The sequence below is a fragment of the Paramisgurnus dabryanus genome, chromosome 23, assembly GCF_030506205.2.
Source record: "Paramisgurnus dabryanus chromosome 23, PD_genome_1.1, whole genome shotgun sequence".
Taxonomy (NCBI): domain Eukaryota; kingdom Metazoa; phylum Chordata; class Actinopteri; order Cypriniformes; family Cobitidae; genus Paramisgurnus; species Paramisgurnus dabryanus.
The window spans coordinates 16832600-16848214 of NC_133359.1; the positions used below are offsets into that span (position 1 = coordinate 16832600).

General features: G+C 41.2%; 1 protein-coding gene across 4 annotated transcripts in view; it reads right to left on the reverse strand.

Annotated features, from left to right (window-relative positions):
• agbl1 (AGBL carboxypeptidase 1) overlaps positions 1 to 15615 on the reverse strand; it is a 286400-nt gene that overhangs the window by 159934 nt on the left and 110851 nt on the right. For all 4 annotated transcript variants that reach the window (XM_065291580.2, XM_065291581.2, XM_073813242.1 and 1 more), the window contains 2 exons: positions 12513 to 12574; positions 10181 to 10297 (listed from right to left, as the gene is read on the reverse strand). In XM_065291580.2, coding sequence (XP_065147652.1) covers positions 10181 to 10297; positions 12513 to 12574 — 179 coding nt within the window. The remainder of the gene's footprint in view (positions 1 to 10180; positions 10298 to 12512; positions 12575 to 15615) is intronic.

Genomic DNA, 15615 nt, shown 5'->3' on the forward strand with positions numbered 1-15615 from the left:
TGAGAGGGAGATGTGAACCCGCTTTGAACGATGCCGCCTCGCGTCTGACCGTGAGCGCGCGTTCCTGTGTAAGCCATGCCCGCATCTTTAATGAGTCGAGCGTCGTGCCTAAGAACGCGATTCGCTGCGTGGGGGTGAGCAAACTCTTCTGGAGGTTGATTTTGAACCCCAAATTCTCCAAATGCTGGAGTACAACGGTCTTGTGCGCAGTAATTTCCCTCTCTGACTGTGCCAGAATAAGCCAATCGTCGAGGTAATTCAATATGCGGATGCCGCTCTGTCTGAGAGGGGCGAGAGCCGCATCCGCACATTTGGTAAATGTGCGTGGTGCCAGAGATAATCCGAAGGGCAGAACTTTGTACTGGTATGCTGTCCCGTCGAGCGCGAATCTTAGGAACGGCCTGTGACGTGGCGCTATCGGAATGTGAAAGTAAGCGTCTTTCAGATCCACTGATATGAACCAATCGCCCGGTCGAATTAACGCCATGATTCGTCTGGCTGTAAGCATTTTGAACGGCCGTTTGGCAAGAGCGCGATTCAAAACGCGTAGATCCAATATCGGTCTGAGGCCGCCGTCTTTCTTTGGAACGAGAAAATAACGACTGTAAAAGCCTGATTCGCTTTGATCCGCCGGGACCGTCTCTATCGCGTCTTTTAGTAATAAAGAACGCACCTCTTCCCTGAGGATCTGCATACGATCGTCTGGGACAGTGGTGTAGAGAACGCCGCGAAACCGGGGTGGTCTCCGGGCGAATTGGAGTGAATAACCGTGTTGGATTACGTTTAGAATCCAGCCCAGCATACCGGGGGTGGATTGCCAAACGTGAAATTTGACGGCGAGCGTCGATATGCTTATGGACGTTAAGCCGTGTGTGTGTGTTTGTGTGTACAGAGGAGGAAATTTGCTCTTTTTGTGAAAAGGTAAAAATTTGTGTTTCGCTGTTACAGCGAGGGTGTGTCCAGCGCCCGAGGGGACTGAAACACGCAGAACTTTCGAGGGCGGGCCGGCCGAAGCGGGACCAGAGCCTCTTTTCCTCCTCAGACTCTCTTCAGGGAGGCGGTGCCGGCGTCGGGTCCAGCGTAATCCGAGGACGGGGACCGCGGCGTCGAGGCGGGCCAGCCGGTCGTGCAGGACGCTGGCGCTTGACCTCCGGTTCAGCTCTCTGCTGGGGCTGAGCTGGTGCTGGCTTAGGGCGTTGAGCTGGCGGCGGTTTTGGGCGGCCGGTCTCAGACGCTGAGGCAGATCGTTTAGGTAGAAAATGCCGCATAGCCTGCGACGATTTCTGTGCCTCAGTGAAGCGCTGGGTGAACCCCTCCACAGCGGAGCCGAAGAGCCCCGACGGTGACACGGGCGAGTCAAGAAGGGCAACCCGATCCGTGTCCTTTATCTCCGTCAAGTTCAGCCACAGATGTCTCTCCAGAACAACCAGGCTGGCCATGACTCTTCCTACAGCCTGAGTGGCGACTTTAGTGGCGCGAAGGGCCAGATCAGTCGCGCTGCGCAGGTTCTGAAAGGTCGACGGGTCCGGACCTGTCTCGTCCATGTCACGGAGGAGCTTTGCCTGGTATACCTGGTCGATGTCAGGCGACAGGGCTTTGATGGATGGTTCAACTTCGCCCTCCATCCGCCGGCTGAAGACGGGCAGAGATGGGCGGCGACAGTTTCCTCGAGCGGCGGCATCTTGGAGTAGCCGTGTTCGTCGGCGCCGTCCACTACGGAGAGGACGTGGGAGACGGCGCTCTGAGCTCGGGTGGAGTGGGGAGCACGCCAAGATTTGGTGAGCTCCTGGTGAACCTCAGGGAAAAACGGCGCCGGCCGTTGGCGGGACGATTGACGGCGCCCGGGCTGCAGAAACCACTCGTCCAACCGGCTGAGTTGAGGCTCTGACGGCGGCGACCACTTGATGTTGAGCTCCGCCGTAGCTTGCGTCAAGATGCGGATGAGCTCAGAGTCGTGAGGACGCGACTCGGTAGGTTCATCAGCGGCGGCTGCGTGGGCGTCGTCATCCGAAGCCGCCCAATCCTCTAACTCCTCAGAGGATGACATCACTTCCAAGTTGTCACCGGACCCAAAGGAAACCATGCCGCTAGCACTCGGCAGGGGGCGCAGGTCTTCATGGGCGAAGGTGACAGGGTGACGGCGGGGAGACAGAGCACGCGGGGGATGAGCCGGCGTGGACTCGGTCTCAGGGCGTCTTCCAGCTTCACGGCTCCGCTGCTGTTTAGGCGGGAGAGCACGGGAAGCCTTCCGTTTAAAGATCTCGAGGCGGGAGCGCAGCACCGCGATAGGAAGGAGCTCGCAGTGGGCGCAGCCCGCCTCGGCGAGTACGGCCTCGGCGTGGGCAGGACCCAGACAGATGACGCACTCCTTGTGGAAATCCTCCACAGGCAAAGGGGCTCGGCAGGAGCCGCAATGCCGAAGCGACATTATCTCAACGCGCTTCTGCTCTTTTAGATACTCTCTTTTAGGCTCACCGGAAAGCGGCAGGGGAACACGCTGGTGTGTTGTAGTCCGCTGCAGTGCTTGGATCGACGGCGAGTAAGGGCTTCTTCTTCGGAGCAGCGAGAAGGTTCGCGCTGAAGGAGAAAAGTAATGAGCTCTTGACGTATTTCACCGGCTTATATAGGGACGTGTGCCACGCCCCCGCGCGGGCTCAAACGTCATTGGTCTGTATTTTCTACAGACGTTAACCAATAGGCTTCAATCACGGAGTAAACAGGAGTTTCCCCCATAGCGTCAGCAAACTGACGCAATGCGAAGTGAACCGTATTGAAAGGGAACCTTATTTTCATCGCAATCTTGATACAGACACGTACGACGACCCCTTTGATGAGTTCAGGATGTGGGAATCGGGGAATACAGTATGTGCTCAGATGTTCTGACAAGTGGGTGAAAAGAAAGAGCAGGGATTCAATTCACACAAGGAACGAGCGAATCTGTCTGGGGTCAATTCAATTACGTTATCCACCAGCTGTTCGAAGCCATCCGTGCCTGTCGTTTTTGGAATCAGGAAAGAAAATAGCTGAGATAAATTAGTAACTACACTGTAAAAAAAACCTTTGGCCCCTACATTTTTTAAGTTTAATCAACTTGAATTTACAATTCATTTTAAATGTCTTTACTAGTTTGCGGTTGAAATGGCTGCAATTGATGTTAAAAGAAGCCTCATCACCGAGATTAGTGAGCGCGTGATACAAGGCAGAGAATTGTTTTAACATGTAAGAGTTTATATAAAATGCCAGAGGAACATATTATTCAAAAATATTGTTTGCCAAGCAATGCTATTTTTTATTCGCTGAAGTAAATAAAAGAGAAGTCACTCAAAACTAGACGTTTCAAAATTTCTTGTAAACGTTCATTTTTTGTCCCCAACTTCTTTTCAGTGTACTATTGCTTCGTTAGCTGGGATTACACACCCCAAATTTTCTGCTGTGATTTACGTGGTGCTGAACTCAAGCACATCAGGTGTTAGTAGATCAACCGCACCTCATCAGCTCTGTTTATTTGCGACTGTGAACTACTTTGTGCTGCTCTTAGGGCACTCATATTATCCAAACCAAACCAAACCATGCCCCAGCGCGATTGTAACCCCTCCCTTCTCCCCCAGATGCACGCACTCACACTGTACTTTGTATCGATCCGAGTCCGGGCGCGCTTTCGTCATAAAGATGCGATTGTTTTGAAAAAAGCCGTAATGATAAGTCTGTGTTTTTTATTCAGAGTCGTTTGGTGCGCGATTACAGACAGCCCTCTCACATGTCATCATATTGCTTAGTTGATTTGTCACGTGTGCAGCTCGGACATTCACGTAACTCCGCTGCTCGCATCAAAAGGTTTTTACGGAGGCAGATGAAGGTGAGTGGTCGCGCAACTGATGTCTTCAACTTTTGAATCGCGCTCAGGCGCGATTGCGCTCACACCACAGCCTTCCGCGCCTGAGCCCAAGTGAACCACGCTCCGGCCCTCCTCTGCAACCCGGCCGCGGCGCAGTTAACCAATCCGCGCCCGGGCACGGAACAGAACGATCACACTAGTCAAACAAACCAGGCTTTGGGGGTCAAACGCGCCCGAGCGCGGTTTGGTTTGGATAGTGTGAGTGCGCCCTTAATAGATGGCGTTGGTCATTATGGAAATCAGCTGTTGCACCTGTGTTATTTAATGTGCACTTTCTTAGTAAATAGCCCGAAAATATTCCCACTCCCATCTGCGCTTTTTGGAATTGTGCTCTCTCGCTAATTTGCCCCGTTTAGTAAATCCGGCCCATAAAAAAATTAACATATCCTTTCTTAGAGTGTTGTCAAGAAAGTTAAAATGACTTGTTTAAAGGTGTAGCAGAGGATTTTCTCGAATTTTAGAAAAGAACCGCCTTCTCCACTTTTTTAAAAAAATGCAATTGCGCAACACTCCTGATTGACAACTAGGAGGACCAATAGTCTTGATGATCCACCCGGAAAAAGAAAATCCTCTGCAATACCTTTAAACTACAGTAAAGTTTACAGTGGTTTTGCATTTGCAGGGCAAAAGGCTATGGGTTCACAGATACTTAAAAAATTGCATACCTTGTGTAAATTGCTTTGGATTGAAGTGAATAAAAATGTAAACTATGTAGCATTCGGTTATGTTCACAGACGGCAACAAGGCTGTGTGTCATTGAGAACTGAATTGAGAATCGATCAATAGGCTGAATTAATTAATGCACACAATAAACGAAGTGTACTCTGAGCTCAGGGTAACGGTTAAAAATGTAAATAAAATCACTGTAAATAGCATTGTGTGGTAATGCTTCCTCAGGCTCTGGCTAAGAAACCATGAAAGCTACAAAACAAATGCATCCAAGTCTTGGTCTTACTCGCACAGAAACAAGAATGTTGGTGTCATGCTATGAGAAATGCACATCTAATGCGCTTCAACTCCAGGCTGCCATGTGCAGCATCACACAAAGAAATGGAGATCAAAGTGAACATAGTATCCTAAGGCGAGTCCTCAGGGAAGACACTCTTTTGGTTTTTGCGCCAGCCCCCCTCTCTCTACCTTTACTTAGCCCACATCATTTTCAACTCTGCAGTTTTACCTTAACTTTTGGTGCGCTTTTATAAACCCCAAACTTCTTTGAAAGTGTGCATACTACTTAGTCTTAGGCACGTTCAAGCTATGGCGAAATGCTATGTAATTCATACTGACACGCATATTACAGGTGGCACGCCGTTGTCATACAAGATTAATCTGATTGGCATGGGTGTCCAGCTGTAAATCTTTCATCTTGGTATTTTACGCAGCATGCATAATGCAACTATGTGATTACAACCCCTGTGTCAAATCCAGACGTAGCCTCTTCGCATCACGGTGGCATTTAACCATAATGGAGGAGATACATCAAAGACTTGTGCAGAGAAAGAGGGCATAAGCAGACCACGTATTCTTGGGGTTTGAGTTATCGAAATAAAAAAAGGACATTCACGTTTATTTGAATTACAAGCTTCAAAAATTATTATCTTTAAGGGAGAGGCCTGGCGGGATGCATTTCTGTAAACCGATTGGCCTGTTGTCTAGCCGATATTGAATTGATTATTAAAACGATTAAATGGAAGAAAAACGTAAATTACTAGCTCGTCATTTCCTTGCAGAACTTCAAATTGCAACATCAATAAGGTTGGGGGGAAATGAACCGAGGAATGGGATGTTTTGGACGACGGCGGCAGTACATCATGTAATATCATTTGAATTAAAATAACGCCATGTCTAAATAAGGAGGGAGTCGAACGTTGATGAACTGGAGGTATGTTGACATTTCTATTAGTTTTTACTCATCCGCATGCTAAAGACAGCCACGCTGGGGTTTCTGTGTGTTATTGTGCTGCGAGAGGAGCTGTCAATCTAATGACAACAGTCACTCCTGATGGGAAGGGCGGTGACACATTTAAAATGAAGAGTTACGCTGAACATATTAGGAAACTTGAAATGTCATCAGTCATTTCCGTCAATGATGCTGCAGTCGACTGAATAACACTGTGGCAAAACCTCTAGAGATGAATATTTATGATGTGTATATTTTCGTGATACATGTTTTATTAAATTATGATGTTTTATTATTTAATAAGGGAAAAAGGTGTGTACAGCCTAAGATCAAAATTTTACAGTAATTAATTCCAGTTAATTGTGTAAGTAATTAAAGGGATAGTTCACTTTAAAATGAAAATTCTGTCATCATTTACTCATCTTCATGTTGTTCTAAACCTGTAGGAATTTCTTTTTTTGTAATGAACACACAGTAAATAGTGACCATTGACTTCCATTGTAGGAATACAAAAATATGATGGGATTTAATGGGTACCGTCAACTGTGTGCTTACCATCATTTATCAAAATATTATCATTTATCACAATACTTACAAAAATTTTTTTCTACTATTGAAGTCAATGGACAATATCTGCTGTGTGTTTACCATCATTTTTCAGAATATCTTCTTTTGTGTTCATCAGAAAAAAGAAATTCATACAGGTTAAGAACAAGATGAGAATGAGTAAATGATGACAGAATTTTCATTTTTAAGTGAACTTTCCCTTTAAGAATTGCTAATAAATAATATGAATATGAAGGCATAAAACTATTATAATATATTTAAAACTCTGTAATACTTTTGAGTCAGTCAACTGTAGGCAATTATTGCATTTGTACAAAAATTTCTTGTTTCCTTTAGAGTGTTACAGTAAAGATGCTTTCCGAAAGACTTTACAAATCACTCTGGGATATAATAGATCGGGAATTGCCGGGGGTTCGTAAGTTGATAAAAAACATTGAATTAATTAATTAAATCATAAGATGCAAATAAATGATTTTAAAATAAAAATAAATTAATTAAACACCAACTAACCATGCAGATTTTTTACTAACAAAAGATATACTTCATCTGCTTATTCTGGATGTCATGTTGCACAACACTACAAAAAATTACCAGATGAAGTTAAAATAATGTAAAAAACCACTGATAAAAACTTAAAGAATTACTCCATTTACAAAAAAATCCTGATAATTTACTTACCCCTTGTCATCCAAAATGTTTATGTATTTCTTTGTTCAGTCAAGGACGTTCAGTTTTGAGGAAAATAACAGTTTTTGTCCATATAGTGGACTTTATTGGACCTCAATGCATTTTAAAATTCCAGTTTCAATGCAGCTTCAAAGGACTTATGACATAAGGGTCATATCTTGCAAAACGATCAAAGAAAATGAGTACTTTTAAAACCTCAACTTTTCGTCTTGCACAAGCTACATGACGCGCCAGCGCGACCTTACATATTATGCAATCACATTGGAAGGTTGCGCGTTACAACGCACACTTGTGGGCGATTTTAAACAATAAACTGACACAAAGGGCCTTATCATGCATCCGGCGTAATGCGCAACACACGTATCTTTTGCTATTTTCAACCCGGTGCAATTATCAATTTCACGTTTAGTGCCATACTGTTTAAATAGCAAATGCATTTGCACCCAATTTTGCACCGATGTAAAAGATTATTATTGAGTCCATAAATGAGGACTGATTATGAGACATTAGAAGGCGTAAAGAGCTGCTTTACCTGGTGCCTGGTAAGTAATTGAATGTTTTGCTTTAAACAAATGCAAATAATGCTTTTTGAATAAAATTTTAAATGCTACCCCACAGATTTATTGTAAATGATGACTTTGTACCTGTGGATATGATGAGATAAAAACCTTTTTTAAGTCATGCTTTTTAAAACACTCACAGCACTGTATGAGTGCTGAAACGTTTCGCCTCTCCACACGTTTGTAAATTCTTTATCTCCTGTTTGTTACAAATAAAGTCTTTTAAGAGTACAAACCTTTTCTTGCATATTTGTAAATTATTTTTTGAGATTACACTGCAGGCTATCCTTCCATTTACAGCAAGTCTGCTAATCTTACTTTCCTTGCTGAAAGAAAAAACTATTTTTAAAGGTTATACCACAAAAATAAATATTTCAATACAAATGAAAACAACACATTTTTTTAGCATCAATCTTAAGCTGGTGGTCTTCTTCCTCCGCTTAGTTTTCAGTTTACATATTCTGCCATGTAAATAGGGAATCGGCATGGCACAAGTGCAACGAGTGGCTTTAAAAGGGCATGAAAGCTGAGACTCCCATTGGCACATTATGCCCAAAACACACACATTACTCATTACTAAAATAGGAACAACCCTTTTAGACTGTGTGCTAGGCGCACAAATCGTTTTTCCCGTCGTTAAATTAGCAAAAGTGGATTTGGATACGACCGTTTAGACTGTGCGCTTTAGAAAATGCGCTTAGAACGTTAAAATACGTCCCAAAGACATGAATTAGTATAATTCCACATACAGCAGCGTCTGAACGGTCCTCTTTCTCCACACTTGTAAACACTGTAGTGGTAGTTTCGCATACGTCATATGTGAACTTTCGACGTATTTACGTAATACGTAAGGTCATGCTGGTACATCACAAGGCTAGTGCAAGACAAGAAGTTGTTAAAAAGTACTTTTTTGCCGAAAATGACATTGCCTTATGCCTTGATTGGGATCATTTAGAGTTGCATTGAAACTGTAAACTATAAAGTTTTGCTAAAAAAAACTTAAATTAGTTTTCTTTAATTAAACTTTTATCTTATTTACATTCCTTCCTAATTCTATCTTTCTATCTCAATTTAATTCCTTCCTAATTGAAAATAAATAAACAAACAAAGAAAATATTAACAAAATAAAATAAAAATAAAAGCATTTACTGAGTCTCAGACTTTTACCCAACTGTATTAATCATATAAAGTATTCTTAAAGGAAAAAACGAGACACGCAGACATTTATATTCTTCATGACGAATAAATGAAAAGCAGCCACATAATCATTGAGACCGCCAGAGAATAGATGAATCATATTTTCTTATTTCCTCTGGACATTCTGCAAACAGGATATGTTTTCCCCAGAACTATGCAGGTCAGCAAAAAACAGAAACCGAATCACTCTATTAAGATGAATGGTGAGGTGAACACGCCGCATTTGTGCCGAGCTGCAGCTGAAGTGTCTGATTTTTAAAGCGCAATGAGGTAATTTTCGGAACAAGCCGTGTCCCCGTTGTGCTTTAAAGCTGCATACCGCTGTCTTTGCAGTAGGTGATGTAGTACATTTTGCACCCATCAAACTCTCTTACCGTTTCACACACAGTCCATATTCAGTGCAAGTGCTCTTTTAAAGACACTTCCTATAAGCTTTATCCTGGGTGTCTGCCATTAAGGGTACGAGATTTTAAACTTTCACGCCCGACTGCAACAACAAAACCCCAGGGATGCAGACTGGTACGGAAACCCTCTTTGAAATATTTCTTAAGAGCAGATTGGAGCAAAAAGGAAAGGAAACTGACCCTATTTATTTTCTTAATAACATTTTTATGGCAAATTTTGCATGATTTATCAGTCCATATCATAGCGGAAAAAAAAATATATTCTTTAATCCTTATTTAAAGCATTTTGGGGTACAAAAAAATAAAACACAGTTGGCGGTACACAGAAAAAAAAAACTTCGGTTTTTTCTAAAAATAAATTAACATTAATTAATAATATATTTTATTTTAAGAAAACTTGATTCAATCATGTTGAACTGGTGTACATAATTAAATTACATAGATCAAAAAAAAATTTTAAGAAAAATTATTTTAAGAAAACTTTATGTGCAACCGGAGATTTTTTTCAGTGTACCCATTGACTTAGTTGTTTTTCTTACTATGGAAGTCAATGGGTACCAACCTTCGTTTGTGTTCAATAGAAAAAAGAAACTCATATAGGTTAAAAACAACATGAGTGTGAGTAAATAATTACAAAATGTTCATTTGATGTAATGAAAACCTTTTACGTTCTTGCTCAATAATGGACATTTGTATATTTTTTACCACAAAAAAAGTTACAGATTGACATCTTTTCTTTTCGGATGATGTCATATATTGCTCTCATCGTTTTTAATCACATTCCGTCCAATCGCCTTGCTCTATTCTAGAATGCAGGAAGGACGTCTACTTTATAATACTTAAAGAAAGCTACTTGGAATTTCTGGTCATCTCACCAAGCTGTGTATTTTAAAGACAATTATGCATAAAGTGTGTAAGAAAGTGCAACTGGTGTAGAAGTTTAGCAGTAGGTTGCCCATAAAGGGTTTACCTGGAAGTCATGGTGCAGTTCTGGGCAGAAGCGCATGTACTGGCCCAGCTGCTCCAGGGGTCTGTCAGGCTCGGGTCGAGGTTGGAGCTTGTTGACATCTGTTTCTAGGTCATCCTCCTACCATGGATAAAAACAAATTTATAATCACAATACACTTACAAGCTTCAATGCAAACTCACACATACACTCGTAAAACAAATGGTGCTAAATAGCACTAAAAGTGGTTCACTAGGTCGTAATATTAGGGAAACCATTTTAAGTGCCTATTTTGTACCTGTGTAGGACCTGTGTAGAATCATATTGTGCTATGTAGAACCATATGTGGTGCTGTATGGTTGCCGTATGGTTCTTCATAGGTGCTATATACTGTAGGTGCTATATAGCACTAAAAATGATTCCCCTATGATTACGAGCTTTTAGTGCTATTTAGCACCACAGTCCACAAACATCATTCCATGTTAATGCATATGAAGACTGGGAGGTCATGTGACACTTTTCAGCCAATAGGATGCTGCAGAATTCTGAACTATACTCCCTTTCTGTGCCAAACAGCTGATGGACCACACCCCAGGACCACACCCCATGTGAACAGGTGTTCCTAATAATCCTTTAGGTGAGTGTAGTATATCCTCTATAAAATCAGCTATGTCTGGCTGTCTTTTACGTTTTTTGTGTGTTTTCTCCTGCATCTATTAATATGAAGCTGCTTTGAAACAATTAAAATATTGTGAAAAGCGCTATATAAATAAGTAAAATTCAATTGAAATTAAAGCAAATGATAAAATTAATGAATACCATACTTCCTAAAGTGATAAGGATAGTATGCAAATTTGTGTTTGAGGGATTTACGAATAAAAAATGTGCACACATCCAAGACCAGACCAGCCAGAGACCTTATATAAACTATTATGCAGAAGCTAACTATACATAAAAGTGGAAAAAGTGAACTTTTATGTATATTTGGCCTGGGCATAATAAATGTGTACAAGCTTTGTGGACAATCTTGGATGTGTGCTCACCTTTTTTATTATATGGTTTACACCAATACACCTAAAGACATTTTGTACAGTATATGATCTTCTTTAATGTTTAGCACTACGACCTTTTCTGTTTTTAATTATTTAAGGTGGATTTAACCATGAGCTGCAAAACTAACCAAAACACTGTAATATGTTGACTTGCCCCTAAAATATTCATTGCAAAATCTTGAGATTTTCTGAACACCTCACCTCAGTAGGCACAAAGCACCATGTGGAATCTTAGATATGGCAAGAGAATGGGGTGCGAGCACAAAAATGAATAAATGCATTAGCGGCATCTGGAGAGAGTGTATGAGGCAGACGAGGGTGCAAGCACTTTAGTTTGACGATGCAGTCTCAGCAGGGACAGGATTGTGAAGTCATTGATTTATGGCTGAATCAGGGGTCCTATTATTGAAGTTGCGTGAGAACAGGAAGTCACTCATGTCAGGCTCCTGTCTCGCGCGGACCCCGCTCTTCAATCACGATTTTAAGAGGGGGAATGAATCAGACGAATTTACACACACTTTACACACACGCCGATGGCTCGGCCAAAATTACGATGCGGAATTGCACGAAGCGTTCATGCATCCGCTAAAAAGTGTCTCTCATCAATGTAATTCGGGAATGTTTTTTCCCACTGATGATTTTGTACACACTACTTCATGCAATAATACATCTGCGATTGCTAAACGAAAGTTTGGATGTGTGCAGGTGTGACCTAAAACCCATCATATTTAAAGCAAAAATTGTGCACGAGCTGGGATTTAAATATTGCTGCTAAACCATGCATTTTAACCGTTGGCCTGGGAATGATTTTGTAGGTCAGACTGGCAGGTGTATGAATATAGCCGGCACATTTTATATGTTCATTTGAGTGCTTATATTGGTCAGTAAGAACTAATGCTCCCTTAAATAATTACATTTTTAAATAACATGCAGCATTATTGTTTTTATTATTTACAGTTTTGACTTGGAAATTATTTTAAATGATTTATATCCTACAGGGATGTCAAACCGAATAGGCTTTATACCCAGCTGCACTACGTCCTTAACTTCAGCCAGCTCCTTGTTTCCTGTCTGCCATTATTGGACAAACTGATTAATTCAGGTGTGTCTGATTATTGTTGTTGTGACTACTGAGGTCAGGCACACCTGGATTAATCAGTTTGTCCAATAATGGCAGACAGGAAACAAGGAGCTGGCTGAAGTTCAGGAAGTAGTGCAGCTGGGCATAAAGCCTATTGATGTTTATGAGCTATGGTGAAAAGCACATCTGTCCTTCTTATCCCTTGTGACACCCAAACACTCACATAGTCCTTGTCTAGATCTTCGTTCTCCATGTCCTCGTCACTGTCATCTTCTAAACAGCCATCTTTCCAGAAAGACATAAAGAGTACAACACACAAGACTCTGTAAATATGGAGGTACAGATATGGGATCAAACATGACCTGCCCAGAGTCCTCAAACACTGGCTTATTCTGTCTCTGATATGTGCTCATAAAAGCAGAGACGTGCCATTTTTTAAGCCCTGCAGAATACAACAATATCAATAACAATGACGTAGATTAATGATGCTCAGAAGCAGCGTGGAATGATGGGATTTGTTGTCTTTAACTCAGCCACTGATGGCCATCAATCAGATGGGAACGAGAAATCATGTTAACACATGAGATACAACTAGATTTTCCTAAATGTGGAAATTTTTGGATTTAAAGGTGCAGTGTGTAATTTTTAAAATGATCTCTTGACAGAAATGCAATATTATATACATAATTATAATATCAGTGGTGTATAAAGAACTTACATAATGAACCGTTATGTGTTTATTACCTTAGAATGAGGCGTTTTTATCTACATACACCGAGGGTCCCCTTACATGGTAGGCGCCATTTTGTGCCAGCATGTTTTTACAGAAGCTCTTAACGGACAAACTTTTTTAGTTGTCTCCGACGACATGTTTGTCCGGTGGCGGCTACCGTAGCTTCTCTATGTGTTTTAAAAGCGTGGGGTGAGCAGTGGACTGAGACATTGGTTGCAATTTGCAACCTCACCACTAGATGCCGCTAAAATTTACACACTTCGCCTTTAAATTCAGTCAGTAAAGCACTGTCACCACAAACATTTTCAAGCAGACGTGAATAAATTTGGTGCCTTATCTTATAGTTTAAATTGGTTGATGCCGGACAGAGGTTTTTGAACCGTGAGACTGGCACAATTAAACGGTAATTAGCTCTTTCCCCGCCTTTGACAAGATATCTCGTCAATTAAGAGAAAATGCTTCCCCGCCAATGACGAGATTTTCCGTCTTTCCACAATACCGCTATTATCCACCAGGTGGCGCCCTTCCGCAACTTTTTAAAACCGGAACCCTAACCCTAACCTAACCCTAACCCTAACCCAACTTTTTTTTTAACCTCTTGAAAAGCACCCCCATTCTGGCCCGAAACCATGAAAATACCTACTTTCACTAAAAGGGCTGTTTTTACTAAACCATTTATAGTATAAGCATACTGTGGTATCATTAGATAGAAGACACTTTGAGCTTCGTTTTCCATGTTTCAAAATTATTTTAAGATTAAAAAAAAAAAAGTTAGAGAGGCTGAAGTACATTGTAATAAAAAATTTTTTGCATAACATCTTTTTTAACACTAAAAATCTTAATGATAAATATATGTGTGAAACCTATAAATGCAATGAGGCCAAAGCCACAAGTCTAAAGAAGTTATATTTCACGTTTGAAGTCAATAGACCCAAAAATGAGGTTCTTGCAAGAGTTTTTGTAAGACTAGTGCCTTTTCTAAGTGCCAGTCAGCCACAAAATAAAAGTCTTTTGTTTACATGCATACACGTTCGTTCTTTTTATTGTTTATCCTTATATAAGCGTATAAAATGCCGTATCCACACCAGGAAATAAAGCTTCACACAAAGATCGTTGAATTCGTGTTCTAATTGGCTACACGTTCTGTCTATCAATATTTTCCATGAAGTCATTGGAGGAACGCGCGAGTCAGATGACGTCACGATATTAGACAGCGCTGTTTGGATATTATGTACAGTGTTGGGTGTAACTAGTTACAAAGTAACTAGTTACTGTAATAAAATTACTTTTTTCAGTAACTAGTAGTGTAAGGCATTACCCGTCTGAAAATGGTAATATTATTACAGTTTTCCCGAGCTAGTTACTTAAGTTACATTCGCCAGTAGCACCTTCATCACACAAGGCACAAAACACAGAGAACAAAAGGGAAGGGGAGGAGGGCGTGAATGGAACAGTGATTGGTCTAAGTTTGGCACGAGGTATCATCTACCATCACCGATTGGTCGACACCCGGTAGCCAGCAGCACAGAGCGGCAGCAGCACAAAGACAGATCGGGTAAATGGAAGCGTCAACAACGGCAAGCTCTTTTTCAGAGGAAGGTTCCCAGCAACAGAAAGCTAGTTTCGACGGGTGGAGATTCAGTCATATTTTATTATGTTCAACGGAAGGAAAATAACTTGACGGTGAAGTGCACACTCTTTAATGTTTCTCCGAACGCTGTGCCCCACGTCCTGTAGCGGGTAAGGAAGCCAGCATTTTCTTGGCCGTGGCTTGCCCAAATAAAAATTCTTGTCCAGAAAAAATGTAACTAGTAATATAACTAGTAATATAACTAGTTACTTTCTCCAGGGAGTAATAAAGTAAAGTAAGGCATTACTATTTTTGAGAGTAATATGTAATACGTAATATATTACTTTTTTGAGTAACTAGCCCCAACACTGATTATGTATTATACTCCCGCCTACTTGTACAATCAAGTTTGAGCGCTGGTTTTGAACGCAAGTGTGCTCTCATATACAAGTGTTACGATGTAAATAGTCCTCAGATTGTATATTATAATCTATTACAAGACGTGCATATGAAATCTGATGTAAACAATGGAAAATATATCCATATTTCACGGATTATACGCATTTGTGGACAAAACTGGTCATTGGATGTACTTTGTTGGAGAGTTTTTATGGGTTATTCACACATCTGAAACAGACTGGATTCGATTCGCGTTCCTTATACCAGCACAAAGGTAAGGAGTCAGTTTATATTATGCATGTTGTTATCTGGACTTCTGTAATAAAATACTATATTTATGATACTAGAGCAATTTAATCTCAAAACGGACACCATACACTGACGCTAAACCCTTAGACCTTTTAAACGATGTATAGTAGTGTTATTATTATTGTTGTTTGTACACAGTAGGCTATATATATATTGTTAGCAGAATAAAAAAAAAACTGACGTCCTTCCGTCCGCGAGCTAGTGCGCGTCGAGAGGTTAAACGCTGGCGGTGAAAGAGTTAAAAAATGACATTGGACAATTTATCATGGTTAACCATTAAATCGGTAATCATTACATGTCTAGAAATGATACATT